Source organism: Lampetra planeri, chromosome 9, assembly GCF_965212315.1.
Source record: "Lampetra planeri chromosome 9, kcLamPlan1.2.h2, whole genome shotgun sequence".
Lineage (NCBI taxonomy): Eukaryota > Metazoa > Chordata > Hyperoartia > Petromyzontiformes > Petromyzontidae > Lampetra > Lampetra planeri.
The window spans coordinates 165011-187780 of record NC_136115.1 but is presented as its reverse complement, the minus strand read 5'-3'; the positions used below and the strand labels follow the sequence as shown (position 1 = coordinate 187780).

At 45.2% G+C, this 22770-nt stretch overlaps 1 protein-coding gene across 2 annotated transcripts in view; it reads left to right on the top strand.

Annotated features, from left to right (window-relative positions):
• Positions 1–22770, top strand: part of LOC144720517 (testican-3-like) — a 221832-nt gene that overhangs the window by 122370 nt on the left and 76692 nt on the right. For both annotated transcript variants that reach the window (XM_078597284.1, XM_078597285.1), the window contains exons 3-4: positions 1798–1843; positions 19605–19719. In XM_078597284.1, the coding sequence (XP_078453410.1) occupies positions 1798–1843; positions 19605–19719 (161 nt within the window). The remainder of the gene's footprint in view (positions 1–1797; positions 1844–19604; positions 19720–22770) is intronic.

Genomic DNA, 22770 nt, shown 5'->3' with positions numbered 1-22770 from the left:
TTTGTAGGTAATCAGGCTTTAAATCGAGAGAGCAACTTCCCCATAGGGCCTGTATTACGCTTGCACACCTTTGGATGTTGCCTGCTGCTCGACGATCGCCCGCGTTTTAATGGTTTGTTATCTTTGTCCTTGCTGGCCTGATCAGGAGGTGGAGGTCAGTATTTAATTAAGATTTTTTTTCACATTCATTCACATTTTTTTAAGTGTGCGGGTGCAATGATTATATTTTAACTACGCGATTCTTTACAGCTGGCAAGGTTATTATCTATTTATAATCACTCTTGGTCTTGACAAAAAAACATGTTTAAAGCATTCATCCTCTTTGGTTCTTTCGGTAAAGTCACGTAGACAGAAAATAAATGAAATAATAGAATACGACGTTTCGATTGCAACACAAGCAATCGTCATCAGGTAGAAAGCAAACCTAGTGAACTTAGAAATACAATGCAATCCAAAACAGAGAGTCGGCTAACAGAACAGTCAGCACCTTACCTGGTTGATTACGTTCTTCCAAAGATTGCCGAAAGAGCCAAAGGGTAATTCCTGCAGTCACGAAAGCTTCAAATCAAGCATTAATCCCTAATGCCTCGGTTATCATATATTGCCATATCATCATGGGACCTCCTGTATTGCCATATTGAGTTTTGTTGCAAAATCCATATCAATAAGCGTGATGTTAATGCCAATCTTTTAATGTTAGCATCGACATTTTTTTAAAAATAAGCCAGCGTTGATCTGCATGTGAGTGTGTACGCGTACGTGTGTGTGTATGTGTGTTTGGGTAGCGGTGGCTTAGAGGTTAACGCACTAGGGTATGAACACGTCATCAACCTGTGTTCGATTTCTGGCCACAGCTAACATCAGTGGCGAGATTATCTGAACAAATCCTGAGTCTCCCCTAGATCAACTCTTCATGAATGAAGTAGTATGTTTTTTTTTAGAATAAAGTAGTATATGGCGCAGTGTGCTGGTCACACCAGCACCTCGTGCACCCTGCCAGTCTTCATCGGTACTTTCAAACAGCACTTGACCCATAGACGCTATTTGGGGGATCTTTGCGTTTGTATATATGAGATTTTGTCTTGTCTTAAGATTCAGTAGCTGGTTGCATAAAATACCTCAAGTACAACATTCCCTTTACGTTGACTGAGTTAAAATTATAAAGCGATTGTTGCCCTCGATGGTTCTTTAATGCAATAGACCACACGTTCATAGTTTGCCATAAAAGGCGAAACGCATCAGCTTTGCTATTTGCCATGTTGGTGAGCAGTGGTAGCACACGCTTTGTAATCCAGCACTGTGGAGCCAATGGTTCGTGGATTGCACAAATGTTGCGAAACACCTTTCCGTGGGCATCGAGATTCCATACCTTTGCTCTCCAGAAGAATTTGGAACAGTAAAAATGTTGACTTAGCCGGTTCTGTTCTGTATGGGGGATAGAGCGTTGCCACCTCACACATATGGGATTTCTTCAGGTGCTTCGATTGTCTCCCACATGTTAACACTCATTAATTGGCCGATAACACCTTCATCTATAGATGACTGCAGAGCTTGAGAAATTCTTGGCATCATCTCACCATCTGTCTGCCTTTCCCGCCTGCCTAGTTCCTCCTCGTGCCTATGAGTTTCTCTTTGAGAGTGACAAAATACTGTGCAGCACTTTACAATTTGAAATAATTATTACCATTAGTTATAGGAGACACCAGAATGCTTTTATTCTGCGAAAAGGCAAATTCGCAAAACCATGAGTGAACATAATGTGTGCACATATTGAACGTGGATGTCGGTGTTTTTCAGGAGGATTACTTTCGCTCCTGGGAGCAAGCCAAGCCATTTGACCAAGGTGAGCCCTGGTATCATTTTGTTGGTGAAATATCTGACGGTGAGTCGCCGGGGAGATTTTTGGCATCTCTTGGATGTTTCTCATTTTGGTGTCATGTGTGGTGGCGTTTATTTCAATCGCGCATAACGAGACTGCTGCTACTGATGCTGACCACCTGGGACGACGTGCGAGTGCAGATGGCGACGCACCTCCGAGAAGTGACGCACGTGCTTGCGTCACCGTCTCACGTTTGCTCCAGTTGAAACGACTCACTAAAAAATTAATGGCAGAGCAATGACAATTAACAGCAGAACGGTGGTGTGGTGGTTAGCGCACCAAATTAATTGGTGAATATGGCAAACCCTGGTCACGGCTAACATCGGTTAAGAGTGATATTTGAACCGGTCATGGCCCTCACCACCTCCCCTCCACCCCCCCCCAATTCACCAACCCACACCCCACACTCACCAGCGTGGTGAAGTCTGGTGAAAAGAGCCCCATAAACAAAACGATATGGAGAGGCATTTTTTGTTTGTTATTTGTGGAATTACAAAGCGCTCTACATACACTTAGAATTCCACATGAACACCTATGGCATATGTGTTCCACTTTAAAATATGTGCACGTGCCAACATATTTTAGTCTTGGCTTCTGCGCTAAATATTTTAAAAGTATTTTTGGCTGCTTATTTGTTTTTTGTTGTTGCGTGAAGTGGATAATTTTGTGCAAAATGTTGGACCTTGGTGAATTGTTCCTGCATTTGTATCGTACTGTCCACCTTTGCATCTTCCCTTCAACAAGACGTTACACATCGGGTCCACGCAATTAAATCGACGCCTAATCCTTGCATCAGTTATTGCCTTCTTTTGTCTACTGGTCTTAGCGTTGAACACATTTTTGCTATTACAATGGGGTTTACCCTTTCTGGCAATAAAACAGGTGTTAAGATGTTAAAACACCAAACAGAATCCGTTTTCAAGGAATTCTGTCTGCATTAAGCAGACGTACTTGTGGTGAACATGCAAATAAAACATGTTCTGATAATATATGCATCTTCTTTGAAACTGATTGGTCTACACCAGACAGCTTTCTTTTTAGCATAGTCTCAAAGTGTTAGATCAGAGAACGCCAAAAGGCGAACAGCACAAGACAATGCCACTGTCAGGGCATTTATAGCTCGGGGTGAGCAGCTACGATATTGGACCTTTCTTGCCCGTATCACTGTGAGTCAACGCATGCTCCCATTACATTAAAACCAGTGCACAGGATGCAAACCATCAACAATAAAAACGGGTTTAGAAATATGATGCATATGCGTGGATTATGTAACATTATTAAACATGTGCTTGTCTTCAGCACAATTGAATTAGTGGTACCGAAGTTGGGCACCTCTCAGGGCAAAACACTGTGTATTTGCAAGTACAGTCGTCCAGTTTCTTCTACAGTCGTCCAGTTTTTCCCTTCAAGTTTTGGGCAACCCTTTGATGAATTGGACCGGTTTTCAAAATAGTAGTAAGTCCACAGACGAAAGAGTTGGGTGGATCCTGGAGGTCACGTGTTTACTGTGCAGTAGCTGCGGGAGCTGCTGGTTCTGGCAAAAGTAGACAGCGCTTGGCGGTGTGGTGACATCATTGAGTTTGGCCATGATGACATCTTGATTTTTAAGTTCATATATCAGCACAACGTTATACTCAAGTCTTGTTGAGTGTATAACCAGTTTTAGACACTGAATTCTCCTTATGAGGGTAATAGTGCCTCCCCATTATAGACGGACATACGGACAGAGCTAATGCATACTATGCTTTCAACCTTATTTATAAAGTATAAAAAAAATCACATTCAATAGCCAGGGAGGGCAGGCTGCCCCTTCTGCCCCCCCCCATCGCGACCTTTGTTGGCTGTCGAGCACGCACACCTACACTCAGCAGGGCGAGATCTCATTCCGTAGCTGGAGCTGTGCACGACGCTTTGTTAATAAAGTCGCGCATCGTTCCTGCAGAGACTTGGGATGTGTCCGGCCTAATTACTGAATGTCATTAGAACTGAGATCTATGAAGAAACCGGTAGGCTCTGCTGTGCTGTTGCTAGCGGCTGAAATTATTCTTCCATTGAAATAATGAACGTGATGAAGATAGGCAACGAGGAGGAGGTGGCGATAGCACAGGACCACCAGCGGTGGGGTGCGGTGGTGGAGCGGAGGCTGCTGGAAAGAGATAGCAGTGCCCCCGAGTTTTGCAATGGCCATGGAATAACAATGAGGCAGCATTTGGCTTGTTTTTTTTGTTTTATAACCGGCTGTGCAGCTGCGTGGCTGCTCCCGTACCGGCATGCTCTTTTGTAGTGCGAGTGTGAGTGATATTGCTCTATAATATTCGGATTAGGGCCGGTTCCATCGTCCTGTTGAACGACTTGCTGCAGCCGCCGCCACCACCACAGCTACCCCCGCTGCCACTCGCGAGCTGTTTTGGATGCCTCACACGTCCGTTTCAGGATTTAGGCCTCGTCACATAATGTCACTGGTGAAGTGCCGCACGCAATAAAATAACATAAAATCCCTTTGTGTGCCGCACAACAAGATGGAGTTCGACCATGCCAGGCATCCAGGATCTTGTGCTGCCAGCGCGAGGATAATTTTGGCAGTCAATGTTAACGTCTGTAGTGCGCCTTCTCCCATGTAAATCCCACAGACTGACAATAAAGCATTTAGTGTCCAGGACAGGAGCCAAAGCATTAGATAAATAATTAATTTTCACTGATAATTAAAATCCATACGCATCGATTGGGCGATTCTTGTATGCGCCGATCATTGTAGAATATTTCAACCTCGTTTCTGAAACCTCTTAACAGACGGCTAAATTAAATAGTCCTATTTATTTTCGGTTTACATCGGATCTCGGTTTGTTGTCTGTTTTTGGGATAGTTTTTCTATTTGGAATGGGATGACTTTGAGAGAGCGAGGCGCGGGACTCAGATGTTCCCTCGACCCCCCGCGATGCCCCCGGGTGTAGGCGCGTGATGCGCGGTGGGCCCCATCTGTTAGGCCGCAAAGCATCCCAGGGAGGGCGTCCTCACCTGACCGCCGGCGCCCGGTTGCGCGTGTTGGGCCTGCGTGCGCGGAGCCCTTAATTGGAAACGTGAATTCGATAGGGTCACAATCTGCGCAAATCTAAATTACAAATTCGCCGTGAATCATTACGAGCCATTGCTTGAGCACGCCATCACCGTGGCTCTGTGCGTGCTGCCCGTGCTCCAGAAAATTAATCGGTCAATCAATCGGTTAATTTAACACGTAGGCTTTCGCGACCAATATCCATAACAAAGTTATTTTGGGTTAAATCGCGTAAATATATAAATGTGTCGTTTAAACCCGCCTGATGAAGCTAGTTGTAATTACTGGCGAAACATCGTACTCAGATTGTAAATGTTGTGGCTTGGCTCTCCAACACACCGGTGTGCTGCACTAGTGACGAATTGGCACGTTCTGTTTACGTGACAACCCTTACTAGTTGGCTGTGTCGGGTGGTGGCGGCAATGGCGTAGCCACGATTTTCAGGTAGGGGGAGCAAACCCTCCAGCAATTATAAATGATAGGAGTTGTTAGTAAGTAAAGACTTGTCCTTTGCTTTCTATTCGACGCGTGTGCGGCAATGGCTCAGCCATCGATCGAGGGTCGAATTCGAACCGCGTTGTGTGATTGGCATCGCGCTCGCTGAAGGTGAATGCCTTCAGGGAAGTCGTGTACTGTATACGAAACTGCGCACAATTTACGTAAAACTGCTTTGCCGCTACTTATTGCCATTTATGGACTCAGACTATTGTCCTATCATCTTATGGAGTCCCTGGCACGTAATAATATGCGACACAGTGGCAGTGGGGGTCGCAAAATTCTGATTTATTACTAATAATGATCTGATCGGATCATTGGGGGGGCACGTGCCACCCCACCCGCCCACTGGCCGCCAGTGGGTGGCGGGTTTTAATTTATATATTTATATTATTTGGGTCTTTCGGTAAAGCCACGTAGATAGATAAAATAATAACGTTTCTAACGCAACACAAGCAATCGTCATCAGGAGAGAAATATCGCGGGAGAGCTGCTGAAAATATTTTTTATATATTTACGCGATATAACCCTTCAAAAACCCTCGATTAATCCGTTAATGAATTCATTTTACTGAGAGAACTCGTTGAGAGCCCTTTGAGACGACATTTGTTTTGCATTTGGGACCTGGGTTATAAAACCAGGAGTATCAATGTCATCACCATCATTACCATAATTTTCACCAATCATATATCCCTGTAGTTTTACTATTTCTCATCTATATAAACACGTGTCTCTAAATATTTCTCTTCATACGCTACAGTAATTTTGCTGGAGCAGTCACACCTGATGACGGATGTTTGTGTTGCTTCCAAAACGTCGTGATTTAATTTAGTTGTTTTATTATTATTTTATTTTGTTTTCACCTACGTGACTTTACCGGGAAAAAAAGAGTATTTCCCATCTGTTGAATGCGTGCAGACTACAGTGGTTTACTATCTGGTCCATAAAACGATACAAACTCTATCCTGATGCCCTTTTGTGGCTAGAAGATCTTGACATTGGCATGTAGCTCCTGAACATATTGCCATATGCAAGAATATAATTGATTTCTATGTCCAGAACCATAAATGTTTGGGTAGCAAACATTTATGATTCAATGGATGTGCCGCTGAAATCAATGGCAAAAATGAAATGCAAGTTGAGCAGAATATTTTTTTTTAATTAAATGACAAAAGGCTAAAATAAGTAGATTGTACAAGATGCAAGTGACTGTAAAATGTGGACATACATTTTATTCAAGCAATAAAATGTAAATAAGTGTATCATTTGATTTGCATTTAGCTTAGACTAGCTACCACCAGTATAAACATATTAGCTTGATTGTAATTTACAACCCTCATCATTTATAGATCTCCCTGGCATGGCGAGGTCTTCTTGGTCACATTTCACGCTGGCCAGTGCGGAGAAGAGGAGTGGGGGCAGGTCCTGTTAATGTCACTCGCCACCAATATTGGACGTTGACGATAATTAATCAACGCGACTCAGTAACCAGCGCGCCATTGCTCCCATCCATCCTCAACAAAGTCCCCCAAAATGAATTTTAATGCATGTGCGACATGCCCTGCGACGTGCAATATATGGCTAGTTGGCATGAAAAAACCCTGAACTCATTACAAATGGCAATGACGAGTGCAGCTTTCACGCGGGCCGATTGGAAATGTCAGCGGTGATACTAATCCCGCCGAGCACCCTGCGCTTGGCATTTGTGCCGCCGCGCATCACTGCGCGATGTCTGCGTGGTCCGAGCGACGGTCGTGGTCGCGGTGGTGGCCATTGGGGCTCTGAAATATTGGCTGGCGGTGGGGCTGGAGGGGGGATGTGGGCGCTGCAGGAAGGCCCCGAGGTAACGAGGCGGAGGGGGTCGCGTTTCCTCTAGGGTTAATGATCTGTCCCTCAGACACGACCAAGCAGAAGATTGGGTTCTTTGTTGGGAAGAAAGGTGCCAGCTGGAGGGCCCCGTGTGTACACTTCAATAGGATGCCAAAACCTGCTATTGGTCTGGCCGTTTGGGAAACGCACCGCAGGTGTAAAGAGCAAGTGGGATAATACTAAACAGCTGGTCAGCAGTTAGCCCACTCTTGGCACAGGCATTGGTTTTTGATTTTTTTTTACATTCTTTTGTAAACTCAAGTGGGCACCTTACTAAATCACATCCCAAGCCTCGTTAGAAGGCGCTTCTGAGACGGCGCTAATTAAAAGCCGTGCGATGCATAATCTCTCGTCAAATCCTTTAACGTCTCCGTCAATCAAGTCTGCGCTGATTTACCGAGTTTTTTTTGCGTCGACGAGTAGCGCGGGCAACAGAATGGCCCGCGGCAACATGACGCCGTCGCTGTCCACAGACGAGCGACGCAGGAGGCACCGTCGGGGGAAACGGGAAGTGGTCGCTTCGAGCAGCGACGCCACGGCGTTGACCACAAATGTCGTAACGGTTTTCCCAAATTCATTATCGTTTCGTTGCATGTGAATCAAAGTTGCACTCATCATTCACTAATTATGTAAATACATATAATATCCCTGGGAAAATGTAGATATTTTCAAAGTAATTTATGAAAGGCACATGCTGATTGTAACTTAATGATGTTTAATTATAATTATCAGTGCAGTAACCTCTACAATTGTACATTGTAATTGACTCCAATATATTCAACTCAAATGTGAGGCTTAATAAAGGGTCAAGCATTAGTATTTTTTACTTTTGTTATACGTGGGTTATTTTCTTCATATTTAAAACCATAAGCGCAGCATGGAGAGTGGTGGCAGGGTGGCTCACCAGGCACTGCACTGTGAACCCAGCGATCTGAGTTCAACTCCCATCCACGACTAACATCAGTGACTAATGATATCTGAACCGACCCCCCCCCTTCCTCCCCAACCTTCTCACCAGTCCACGTTGACCAACGTGGTGAATTATGGTCAAGCAACCTCCATGACAAATACGGTGTGAGGAGGTGTCTGGATTGATAAAGGAATACATTTTATATAATTCATCATTAATGTATAACACAGCACACACACCTGTGGTCTGTATGTGCTGCAGTGGAGACTGCAGGTGGCGCATCCTGTCAGTTAACCTATAACACCCGGGTCTCTCCCGTGACCTCCCGATGGAAGTGATCCTGGCCATGATGACGTCACCGCCATTCAGCGGCAAATGGCGACTGTTATTGTGTGCTGGAGAAGTAAATCTGTCAACTTTTCTTTTCCCTCTTTGAGGGGGCTGGGGGGGCAATGGGAGTTTCAGCAAACAGGCTTTGGAGCACATGCTGCCATCACCCAGCTCCATAGAATGCACCTCGCGTCCATCCGATTACGCTGTGAAACCCATGGCTCTCGCAATCACAGCCCCCTGCTTGTCAGTGCACCTGCACACATCTCAATACGCTCTTCTGCATTAAAAATTACACACTAGGCACATATGAAGTACCGTTGATGACTCTTGGACACCGTTGGTGAGGCACACGTATTTATTCCGTACAAGTAGTCACAACTGTGGACATACAATACTAGAGGGGGTATCGGCCCCCTCACCCGGCTAGCTGGGAATACACTGCTAGCTATCTCTGACCTACCTCTTAGTCCTCCACTAACGGGCTAGGGGAGGCTGTCTGGCCCGACACTGGTAAGTCGGGCTACGGTACCCGAAGTCCCAGAGCACTAGCTCTGGTTCTCGGGACCACGCCGCTGGCTCGGTCCTGCGCGGCCCTGACAAGGGCGGCGTCCCAGGGGAGTCCAGGGCTCTAGCTAGACGATCTTCGGTCTTCACTGGTTTAGCTTTAACATTCTGCCCCGAGCCCTCTGACACATCCCCCTTTATACTCCACCCCCGCTGAGGGGTGGGGCCCCGGGCTGCCTGGTGCGGACGTCGTTGAGAGCACCCCCCCCCCCCGTGCACTCACGTAGCCCCGCCCACTGTGTTTGTTTCCCATAAGCTGCCATGCATAACGGCTCTCTCTCTAACACCCCTACACATACAAGGTGTGTTTGGATATGGAATGTGTAATAATAAACTAAAAGCGTGAACTAAATTCATGCCACATGGGTGTGTGTATTTTGGCATTATTCTTAGAGCCCTGGGGGGTTTAAATGTGAAAGTGAAGTGTGCCACACCATCCCTGGCTTCGTGCCAAGTGAACACCTTCTTCCCGACAGACGCATCTTGTTTTAGACAAGAGGTTTTCGATCTCCATGGTTGGCGATGACTTGCGGGTTCATGACTTTGCGTTGAGCCAATTTTTAAAATATTGTCATTCCCCCCCACCAAATTCTATCCTGATTTCGCGATCAGCTTCATATCATGAGACTAATTAATTTTCCAATCAATTATCTCTCAACTGAGTTAAACTCGTCGTGTTAGAGAATTACCCACTGAAGCGTATATCGCAGAGCTGCCTCTGAGATCTCTTCTCGCGACAACCGGTCCACACAGTAGAGGGTAGAACTCTCCTACCCACTCTGCCACAAGACAGTCATGTTCATCGATTCATAGTCAAACCTACATCTTAACTCACAGATCTGGAATTTAGCCAATTGTGAATAGAACTAAATCTATCGTGATAGTTTATTTCAATAATTCGTTAGTGACCTGGCAGAGGTTGTCAAATAATGACACGGTATAATTGCAGGTGGCTGGCTGGATCGAATCCAGGATCTTGGTGGTTGCCAGCTCAGCTCTCTGACCTCTAAGCCACCCGACCAACCACCTTGATTTTCAAGTCGAGCCATTCTTTGTTGACTTCCCCATTGGCCGGCTTGTAGCGTCCACAGTTCTTCTGGGGGGCAGGGCATGAGCCACGGGTCTCACTCACCTCTCATTGCCAAATCGTCCATCGCGAGCGCCCGTCACTCTCTGCTGAGAAAGGGCCCCACATGCACGCCCCTCTCACGGTTTTTTGTGCCTTTCTGATGAGATGTTTCATTTTAAGGAGACACGAAATTGCAGCATAAGGAGAAAAATGCTGGCATCTCCGTGGTTCGGCGGGTCGTGCAGAATTGCAATGCCTGACCTTAGTTTTGAATGAATGGGTCTCGGGAGGCGCCCGCACGGCGCTTTTGACTCTGAGCCCTGGAAATGAGATCCGAGATGCAGGTCAAAGCGCTCGGGAGGTGCTCGCTCCTACATTAAACCTCGCTTCTTATTGGCTACACTTGCACTGAAATGAAAGGTAAAAAAGTTGAAGAGTGCAGCCCCTGACATTGCTTTGCTTGCACCACTGCTGGTCGAATTCCATCCACTAGGAGGGAGCTCGCTCGCTCAAAACAGTCTCTCTTCAGGGTAATTGTATTTGAAGGGGTGGGACTACTCACACTTTACCACAACGCACGCGGTGGCGTACGCATTTTTATTGATGGGTGGATAGAGGGGGGTGGATTTAAGATAGATTTGCACCATTGTTTCCACTGCCACACCAGCAAACCAAACAGATAACTTATAGGGATTGCAAGTGTCGAACAATTATCACTGCGGCAGCTATCCATATTTCCCTATTTGCATTGCAATATCACTCCAGAATAAACGTTTATTTACATCTAAAATCGGTAAAAAGTCACACTTTTTTGCATGGAGTTACCTCTTTACACTGATGTAGTGGCATCGCGCTGGTTGCTGGCAGAAAAGGGTAACTGCGGTGTATGGCAGTACCCATGTCAGCAGGCCATGATAAACACGATATTTCTTGTGGCGAAATACTCTCAACCTATGTTTCTAAATGGGGAGAGAGATATGCAAACTCCAAATATACAGGTATCAGGGTCGGGATCGAACCCACGTCCTCCTGTATACCAGGGGAGGTATTTAACATTTCACCACCATGGCACCCTCATATATTCACTTGGATCTCACATACCCCTCCATTTACCACGGTTGGCTACAAACGGTACAAAAGAAGTTCAACATACATCCCAGAGAATTTAACAGTCATCAACGTTTTATATTGCTCTTGCCACGCGCCTCTTGATGTATCCAGATACACGAATTTGATCAACACTTTCAAAAGGAAATAGGCGTTTAATTTGTATTATTATCATGATTCACTTACATCCCTTCTGTCTATCCTAGTGCCTAGTCACACATGGCCCAGGGTTTAACCATACTTACTATGCATGTAAGTTGCAGGATGGTGAAAGAGAGGCTCTTCTAGAACCAGCTTAGATTTCACTTGCCACTGATGTTATTTATGGCCAGGAATCAAACCAGGGTTTCCAGGCGTATAGCATCATATGCTAATAACGGCACCACTTACTCCCCCAATGAATATTGAAACCACAAATACCAGTCTAAACAACAGCAAAATGTGCAACACTTGTTTCTTTTCATTTCACACATATTACACTTTACCGAACAGGACCATCGTTTCCCACTCGGTCACAAAATGACCTTGAAGCTAGAGGACAGGAATATTTCTTAAATGTTATTTTTATTCATTCGTTTTTGTTGTTGGTAGGTGGAGGGGGTGTGAGTTGGGGTCATGTACAATTTTGTTATTTTCACAAGCCGCCGACACCCGAGGATTATTCATGGACTGCCTCATGCGTGAAATCTCACGAACACTGCTCGTTGGGCTCTTCTGCTTTCTCCACTGTTCCTCTCCCACATCGTGTTTCCAGCAGCCCCCAGATACCTTGCTCCCTCCCAGCTCTGTAACCACTTGAGTCTGCATTTTCCAATGGTAGCTTTTTTCCCCCTCTGTACTTGAAAAGAAAGATACGGGAATGTTCCATTCCATTGGCTTGTGCCTTCGGCTGGCAAATTATAAATTAACCCTTCGTCTGCTTTCGGACCGACAAAGGCATGCGGCAGGGTGGGGGCTGAGGGAGAAAGAAAATGGGAGAACGGAAAATCCACACCCTCAAGGGCAGCTGATAGCCAACCGCGCTGCTCGTAATGCCTTTGCAGACAGCTCAACAAGACATATGACTCGCGAAATATGGAAAAGAAACACCCTCGACATTGTCAGTTGCGCAAGAGTGCAAGTGGTCGAGCTGGAGCCATTACTTTTAGTTGTTTATGTTTCAGAAAATGTTTCTGGCCTGTCAAACTATTGGCTTTCTTGTTTTGCCAGTGACAGACAGACAGACGTGACTAAGGAGGCACAGGCTGGGCTAGCCAATTTGCAAGAGGGACACAGCAAGCAGCCTGAGCGTGGCTTTGGCCAAGGCTGGTGAATCCCATAGATTGGACATAAATTCATGAGGCTACTTGTCCGTCCTTGATGCAACGATGACAAAAAAGCTGCAAATCAGGAATCAATTGGATGAATTATTCACGTTCCGCCCTTCGCATGACAATCCCACGTTATTGTTCGGTAAAATCTGTCGGTAGTTTGGCAGTAAGACTGCGTCTCACTGTAGAGATTGTGCTGTCGCATTGAATTGCAATGTTGCCATTTTCTGAGAAATGGGATGCGGCAACACAACGTGTATTTTAAATTTTGCATCAATGACACAGAGAGACTTGGCTGAGGCTGTCGTTGCTGGCGCAGGAGCTAAAAATCAACCTACAGTAAATGCGCGATGTTGTTGTGTGCATGGATGTGCGCGTGCTGCCAAACTCACCTGACCCCGGGCTGATTCTATTTATCTCTCTCTGATGAATCAACTCGCGTGAAAATCACTCACTTGTCCACGCAGCACCACACGGCTTGCGTGTCACGTGATTATTTTTTAGATTGCTCCTTGCGTGAATAATGGGTTGCCTGGCTGATGGGCCAAATGTACTGTTATATACGTATTCATACCTAATCCATATTCAATTACAATTACGTAGACTAGATGTCGATATGTGGGGAGTGGTGGCAGAGTAGTGCGCTGCACTATGAACCTCGCAACATGAGTTTGATTCCTGGTCATACTGAACATCAGTGGCGACGGTAATATTAACCGTTCCTGTGTTCTAACCCACCATGACAAACCTGTACTGCCAAGTGTGGTGAAGTATAATCAAATAGCACCCATGACTGACATGGTGTGGAGAGACAATCTCAGTAAAGTTGGTCCAACGGTTCCAACCACATGCAAACGTTGGCGCAACGTTGCATGTGTACTGGGTTCATCCAGCAGTGGATTAAGAAAGGGCTGAACGTACCTCTACAGTGGAATGGTATTTAGGTGTGTGTGTGTTTGTGCTGTTATGTGGGGACACATTTATCTTCATGGCACCTTAGCTCTACATTGACCTTCACATGAATACTCTGCCGCGGAGTGCCTGGCGATTACTAGAGTGATAACCTTTGTCACATTTGATATAAACAAACGGTGAAACCTCGTTTTCTGATCCGGTCCACGAAAAGCATTGCTCAGTCTACTAGTCGGTGCTCATTTTACCAGGTGAGAGCCACTGGGGAGATATGGTGGCTCTTTCACAAAGGAGACCCGGGGATTTTAAATACCCGCAATCACGATCAAGGCACAGGGTGCTCTCGAGATGAGATGATTACCAAGTCGACTGCTGTTGCCAGCACAGGAGAAAGATAGATGGTACGGGTGGAACGATTCTCCCTCCTCCAAAAGATTTGATGAACGAGGCAGCAAGAGCAGAAGCAGATGTACCCAACAGTCACAAAGACTGAGGGATTTAAGAATTATAGTGACTGCAAAGGTTATGACAGCCCATTGCATCGTGTGAGTCAGATTCGGCCATGAATCGATGCATCGTTATGTGGCCCCGGTGGAAATCCAGATCCCTGAACTCGCCGGTATTGGAGTTGCCAAGCGCTCGGAAGGGGTAGGAGAGGAGCTGGGGGTGATGAAGAGCTTGGGCCGGAGAAACGCTTCCTCAGCTGAAAATCGCACAAAGCAGTGGGTTTGCCTCCCAGAGTGCAAGGCATCTCTTTTTTTACTTCTTGCAGAGGTTATTGAATGATCTACGCAAATCTATTCCAAACCCTTTTGTTCACACGCACGTGAGGCTGCGTGCATGTGTATGTGTACGTGTGGTCCCGTTTTAAAAAGCATATTGGTGAACCCCTGTTTGTGACAAGCACAGCCCGTTTGTCAAGCCACACTGCACGTCCAGTGGGGTTATTTGAATATACTTTACCGCGCTGGTCAGTGCGGGTTGGTTGAAGGTGGGGAGCACATACACTGAAGTGTAGTACAGTACAAAGATGGGTTTTGCAGCCTAGAACTCATGGGTTATGTCAGGTGGTCGCCCATCTGAGCACAATGCATTCGCCACTCTGCATTGCTTTGGAGAGCTGATGAGATGGGGTGCATTCCGGGTGATTTGTCAAGAGGCTTTATTTGTATGTGTAGGTGCATAAAGCTGGTTTGGATATTCGGTTGGGCTGTATATACCGCGTTTGTGGTCAAGCATACTATGCTGTGAAAACAACGAGCCGGGTTCGATTCCTGCTCACGACAAATAAAAGTGGCGGATATTTGAACTGGTCCTGCCCCCCCCCCCGAGGATGGCCCAGTCTTAAATGAGTACCTGGTACAATGTGTAAATATCAGGACTGGGGAGGCAAAGGTGGCCAGCTGTGGTGTTAGCCTGCCACCACCCCTTGTGTTCCATTCTGGTCTTCATAGGTGCTCACTAACATCACTTGCCCTAACAGGCTTTACAAGGCTATATGGGGAATCTTTGTGTTTGTATTCAAGGAAAATAACAGGAATTGCAACATTTCATGTACATCATGACCATGTCATAAAAAATGTAGATCTAACTCAAAGAGCAGACATACCTTTATGAGCCAATAAATATATTGATCGAAATATCATCATAGATCACAACAACACGTGCATTACAAAATAGACCATGGGAAATAGACCATACAAATGAAAATAGAGATGCAGTGTATTCAAACAATCGCGACTGTTTGTAACCATTCACGTACAGTTGTGTATCCACGATGATAAAGGTTTTGTTGATCATCATCGCAACAATGCTCAAAGCGAAGAAGGTAGTGGTGACGATGGTGATTATCTGTAAGGAAATAATGAAGATTATGATAATTATATTAATTATGGTTATAGAGCTTATGATAATATATGCATGTTGAACTTATTTTGCACCGTTCGTAACCAACCGTGATAATTATCGGAGGTGCGGGCGAAGGACAACAAACGAGACACAAAAAGCAGTTCTAAAGAAATGGCTTTTCAATCTTGATTTAAAAGTGCATTGCTTCAGTGGCTTCCTAATAGGTTGTGTTGTTGCTGATGATCATGGTGATGATCATAAAGAAGGTTATGTTGACCGGGATGATAATAATGATGAAGGTTATTTTGATGCCGATGATGATTACAGAGACAATGATATGGCAGTGCTTTATACTAATGACGGTTACATGCATATTTCCTCGGAGCGAAAGACAGGAGTGATTTTGGGCAAACATCCTGTAGTGATGTACATGCTTCCGTGTGCTCCTCGCCTGTCTGTGCAACACTGCACTTCAAGGGACCAACTACTCCACACTCGGCTGTACAAACACACACTCCCTGCACGCACGTATACACACACATACGTTCGCACTCACTCGTGCGCACTCACATATGCATGCACGCACCCAATCACTTATGCACTCACGCACTCACTCACTTATGCACTCACGCATGTACTGTATGCACTCATTCGGCCATGCATGCACTCGCAGCTCAGGGTCAGTTGTTTATTAAATTCATGTTTTGATTTTGTTTCTTTGTACTTTTACATCATCGTCCTAATCACCATCATCAGCCATGGTCAATCCACTGCTGGATTAAGGCCTCCCCAAGCTGCTGCCACCACTCATGATCCTGCGATGCAACGATCTACTTAGCACCTTCTCAGCGAACACGTTCCAACCCTTGGTTATACTTAAATGGAGATCAGTTTTAATTATTAGTTATATTCTGTACCAGATATCCTACTTCCAAACACAGTCGCATCAGATTAAATTGGACGCTAAATAATCCGAGCGAACATTGTACAGAATCATTGCCATAAATAGCATCTTGTCCTCATCTCCAATTTTGCAGCCAAAATAAAGGTGTTGAGCTTTCTTAACCTTAGTGGTTATACTGCACTTTTGTGATGTAAACGTCACTTCACCACAAACATAGCAGATGTGATCTGCTTTGTTCACACAAGTACAAGGCATATCTGCTCACTTTGGCTAAACAGAAATGTGTCCCTTTGCAAAATCAAACACTGACAAATATGAGAGCACGACACTGTATGATTTCTAGAGCCGATATAGGGATATTTGCTCAGCAGAGGGATATAAGCTTGGTTATAATTGCATCATCCATGACGTCTAGGAATAACGTGATGTAATTCATATCATGTATGATGGAATACCAGGTTCAGATTGTATCATTCATTGTTTTGCTCAAAAGCAAGTACCGTCCAAAGCCAGTCATAGATTTATTCATAGATCCAGTAAAATATGTATTTTAGTCATTTATGGTTTACATTGAGATCCCTTCTCTTTATAACTCACTTATCCTCCACCATTCCCAAGTCAAGGGTCGTATATACTTACCCAGTAGCATATCTTGAAAACTAGAGCCAATCAACAATTTTAAGCATCATTTTCATTCTCGGTGACCCAGAATGAGTTAAGTTGGACTATAAATATTTCGGAAGAATTTTGGCTGTAGACCAGTGTAATTTATCGCTCATGCCTGAGCCAAAAACCGCCCTGTGTGGCAATGTCCTACGTTAAAACATTCTACTCATCGCTCGACTTATAGACATAAACACATACGTTAAAAGCAATAAAATACAGAACTTATCAAAATAATATGCTCATCACCTAAAAACACAGATTAATTTTTGATGTATGTAATGCGGGGAGCGGTGTGGGGACAGTGGTTCGGCACTGCACTATGAGCCATGGCATTCCGAGTCCAATTCGTGGCCATGACAAACATCGGCAGCGGTGATGTCTGAATCAGTCCTGGGCCCCTGTGAAGTATTGTCAACCAACCCCCGTGACCGCCACAGTGTGGAGGAGACTTTCATCCAGTGGATACATTGACAAAGGGCCGTAGGCTATTATGATTGCATTGGTCCACTGGGAGTAATAGGATAGTTAAAACTCGGCTTGGGGTTGCGAACTGTAACGTTGCACAACATTTTAGTTATTTTTTTACCGTTCCACCCATTCATCCTCAAACTCCCAACTCCCCCCCACCACTGCCCTTCCCCTATAGAGAGCACAGAATGTGCATATACCACTGTGACTTCTGCAATGATAAGCCTACAAGGGCCACACTCAGAGTAAGCGACTGTCATCCCTGCCGATGTGTTGACGCTGGCCTGCGATGAGGCTGCAGTTGTGAAGTCTTGGTGACATGGTTGAGGAAATTTACTTTCATAAAAGCTCGTGCCAAAATCACAGCAGTTGTCCCAATAGAGACGCTGATCCCTCGCCCCCCTTCCAAGAGGCTGGCAGTAGGTGGCAGTTCACCAATGAATTATTTTATTGAATTTCCCCCCCCCCCCCATATACATGGTGGGTTTTCTCTAGGTTCCTCAGTTTCCTCCCACTTGAAACCAAACTCTTGTTAATGGAATTGGGCAATTTTCCCTTCTAGAAAACAGTCTTGAGACTCATTGAGCTTTTGCAAATTAACAAATTGAGGCTTTTTCTCAGTAAATAAAGGGCATTATTATTTTATTTATTTTATTTGGAATATGGCATTTTCACCACTGGGTCAGACCACCAATGAAGATGAGCACCAGATATTGTTATTTAAGAAGGATCATATTTTTACTTTTATTTGACACTTTGTATGTATGTATGTCTGACAAAAACATTAGCAAGCTGAAGTGTGGACACATTTTTTTGACATGTGTCATGAGGAGTACTGGAAAATCCGACCATGTCCGTCCGGTGCTCACCAAGCTGCATTGACTTTTGGTTATTGAACGAATATATTAAAGGTCACGCTCATTACACACAAAGTGCTTGCCATTAATGAACCACAATACCTTGCTGATCTTGTGAAGGAGCATAAACCATCACACAAACTCCAGTCATCCTCGCAGCTACGAATGGCTAACCATCGAACAAAGACGGTCACTGCATCGTGTGCTTTCAAATGTGCATCTACGGTCGTCTGGAACACTCTTACTTCCAATATTAGGAAGTCACTGGGGCTATGCACCTTTAAATCTAAATTGAAAACGAATTTCTTTAGAACTGCTTTTTATGTTCAGTTTCTTGTCCTTTCCCTACAACTCTGTTTAGCACAGTTGGCTATGCATGGTGCGAAAAAAATTAAACATACATACATGTGCAGACCCTTTCCACCAGCAGTGACATGAGGAATCAATTGCAGGACTGCACCTTTACCTTTTAAAAATGCATTTATTATGGTGGTGGTAGTGGTGGTGCAGGGAGGAGATCTAGAGCATATCAAGTCCTCCTCAGGACCATCGCGCCTCCTGCGTTGTTTGCTGTTCTCTCTGTTGCCACGGGAGCGAAAACCGCACAAAGAAAAAGTCACCCGAGGTCTTGCGTGGCGTAAACGTCTATAATGAATCTACCCGCAATGCGACTCCGGGGAGCTCGTCTGTAATTGTGATCGCTCCCTTCGCGAGGGTAATGGAGACCAGGATGTCATTGCCACAGCCATTAGTATAATAGAAGACCGGGTCCTTCAAGCAACCTTTTAAGTCAATAAAAGCACAAATGTGTAAATGTATAAAAGAGAAGATTGGAAATGAGCATATCTGTGATGGGACCACTATGGATAGAGTGGCCATTCACATTTGCACTTGGAATAATAGCGAGTGGGCAAGAATTACAAAAGTAACATTTGAGCTAATATTGCTGGTTTAATTGTTTATTTTCGATATCGGTTGTGACAATGTTGAGCGAGTGCCTTGTGTTGGTTCACATAGAAGTTGTGTCACTAATCACTGCCACAGGGACTCCTTAGGCATCTCGAGTCTGCACACGTTGGGGTTTAAACACCAACGTTCTCATTGAGTGAGGGAGATGTGCATGCCAGCAGGCTGGGTTTGAGTCTGGCGTTACTCGCATAGTACACAACACAGTGCCCTGGAGCTCACACGAACCTGTAAATCGCAGATATCATAAATCACTTTCTCCGTCTCATCCCACCTCTCCTGCCGGCTGCATTAACGAAGAGCTGCATCGCAAGGCCGACGGTGCACTGGTAAAACTAGGCGATTGCTTGAAACGAAAATCCCTTCCGCCCGTCGTCTGTTCCTGACGCGCACAGGACTCGACCCTTCCAAGGACCCCTGCCGCAACGTCAAATGCAGCCGGCGCAAGGTGTGCGTTGCCCGCGACTACAGCTCTGCCAGCTGCGTCAGCCGCAAGCGCCTCGTGCACAGGTGAGCGACGAGGGGGGGTGAGGGGCCGGTTAACGCGTGCAAAGGAGGTGTGTGGGGGAGATGCAGCACCTCAATGACGACACCAGTGCGCCGTGACGGTGGGCGCCCATGCATGTGCAATTTGGCTGGCGCCGGATGTGAGTTAAAGCTGTGAAAAACTACATCTGCGACATACAGTAGATTATGAGTGTTCTTTCGGTAAAGTCACATAGGTAGAAAAATAAAATAAAACAAAAAATAACATATCATGACGTTTCGATCGCAACACAAGTGGTGTTGCGATCGAAACGTGACTTTACCAGAAGAACCAAAGAGTATGGATTTCTGCAGTCCCGAAAGCTTCAAATCAAGATTATGAGTGTTAGGAGCAACCAATTGGAGGGTGCAAGCTGTCGCCCGAACAGATGTGGTGTTTCTTGCAAACGTTGTGGAAGTTCAGTCCTTTGGAGTTTTAACTTCGTAAGGAAATTATTGAAAATAGTTCACGAACTTGCATCGGGGACCATTCTAAGAATTGTTACAAGGGGCAGCTTTTTGGTTTTTACATAATGGCAGTGTTTTTTACTCTGGCAAATGTTACCATTGATACTTTGTCGATGAAATAAGCAGCAAAGCTTCACCATTTTGCGAAGGAAGTTTATTTTGACATCATAAATTTCCAGGGAATTTTTGAAAATCGAACGCCCTTCGAATCGAGTAATTGGGCGCAGGATGGTGAGCGTGCTGACCACGAACCTGCCGGCAGACATTTGTTTCTGCGTGTGTGGATGACACGGGGATAGTCAGTGCATCCCGAGAGACTTAAAACTACATTAGCCACATGCCCTCGCTGTCGTGCTCTCCTGATATCCGCAGATCGTTCCGGTTCAAGCTGAGCCGCTTGGGCTGGTGTAGGCATTTGTCATGTTGCACTAAGACAAGGACTGCCCGGTAGGATGCCTATATTAGCTTGCAACAGAAAATAAAATGTGTGCACTGACCCACATTCACCCACACTGGGATGCAAGGACACCGTGCCAAGTTGGCACGTGGCAGGGGGTGGCGACCTCGCCGTGACGCCACAGCTCGAGCTGGTTACAGTGATTACCCCAGGGGGGCACATTAATCTGCAAATGCGGACCAACACTTACGCCAGTGATTGACGTACTGACGCGCCAGCTGACACAGTGCCGCTCAGGCTGACAACCTGACAAACGTTCCGAGTGTGCTGATGACGACAATCTGGTCTGCCAAGGGAGTTGCAGAGGCATTTAAAATGCGCTAGAATGCATTGCTCTTTGACCATAGGTGATCTGTATTCCACGCCAGAGCCTACGATCTACACAAGCCATGTTTATGTTTGCGCAAACACGCATGTGCGTGAAACAACAGATGCCCAACGTATGCACATGCTCGTTGGCAAACACAAGCACGCTCATGTACTCGAGTTTGCAAGGACGGCAACATTTTCCTCCTCGGGGGCTTCTACATCTGTAAACTGCCCACGCCAACGTGGAACAAATCCCAGACCTGGTTCAACCTTTGAAAATGCAACCCGCTGTTTAACAAATACTTCCTCGTGCTCTGAGATCAATACTGCTGGGACAATGGGCCCTTGTAGTCCCTTTGTCTTTTGTGCTTGACAGCCCACACACAACACAAGAGTATATCACATAGCGAGGCGTGTATATAACGTATGTACATGCTCCCAGCTCCACGCAGTCAGTTGAATTGTGCCTTGTGAAATGGTGTGCGGTGCAGGGCCAGCCAATGTAGACATGGCGATATTGGTCATTTAAAGGGAATTGTTGAGTAAATTATGTTTGTTAAATGCGGGAGGGTACGTGGATCTTGTGTGCGTTTATCAAAGTAATTGCTCTGTAAATAAGAAATAGGGAGATGGGGGGTTATTTAAAGAATTGAATTACGCTGGTAATTGCTATTTATATGGTATGGACGAACGGCACTTTTGAACGCTATAAATAAAATTATTTTAAACAGTTGCTGTGTGCATAGCATAATGAATAGTCGACTTTGTGAGGTATGAGGTTTTCATTATCTGCATTAGTTAAGTGCTGTGATGTGTGTATTTCTTTTTTGCCTGTTTGTATATGTGCTTGTATTTTTAATTCACACTCTATAAGTAAATCATATTTCAGACAAGTTGGCATGAGGTCACTAATAAATGGGTCATGAACCACGAAATTGTGGAATATGACACAAAACATGTGAGATTGCATGCTTTGTCTACTATAATGATGATCATGATTTGTTTTTGATGGAGCACTCCAGTCCCAGCTGTCCCAGGGGGTACACGATGACTGCACCTGACCTGAAATCAGGCAGTAGTGGGGCGATTATAGCTATGTGTAATCCCAATTGAGTAGTTTGCGGGTAATTTGTATAATTTAGAAAGTTTCATACCCTAACGCCCGGCACATAACGGCCTACTAAGTTTGAATAACGTCAGGGGATTTTGACGTGTATTCTGAAGCACATGTAGTATTTTCATGATTGATACACCTTCGGTAAGAACCAGTGTGGCCACCAGGTGCAAACCGCGGACCTTTGCAATCAGCGGCTTGGGCCAAGTCACCACCAAATGAAACCCCCATTTTAAGTTATCTCTAGCCATTACGATTGTATCCATTCACAAGGGCCGTCAGCTGCCAGAGGTGGCGCAGGGGTGTGAGGATGCGAGGGTTGGCGGTGATCTAAAATCGTGAAATACGGAAGGTTGCAGCTCCTGTGTACGGGTGTCCAGGTCAAAGATTGAAAAAAGTAGGATTCTCCCAGAAAATACAGCCATGTCGATGCGTAAGAAATATTTTCAGCCATTCTGCACTTTTAAATAATGATGATGATGGTGGTGGGGCCACTTAAAGGCTTGATTTTTCAATTACATAGCTGCAACGCCAGTGAATGCTACCGCTAAAGCGAAATGTAAAAGCCTCTCTTTGCAAAATGTTTAATATAACACCGGTAAATACCATTGGAAACACAAAATATAAACTTGGTTTGCAAAATGTATACCGAAGCACAATGCAAACATTATTTTTGAGTTTTAGTCAT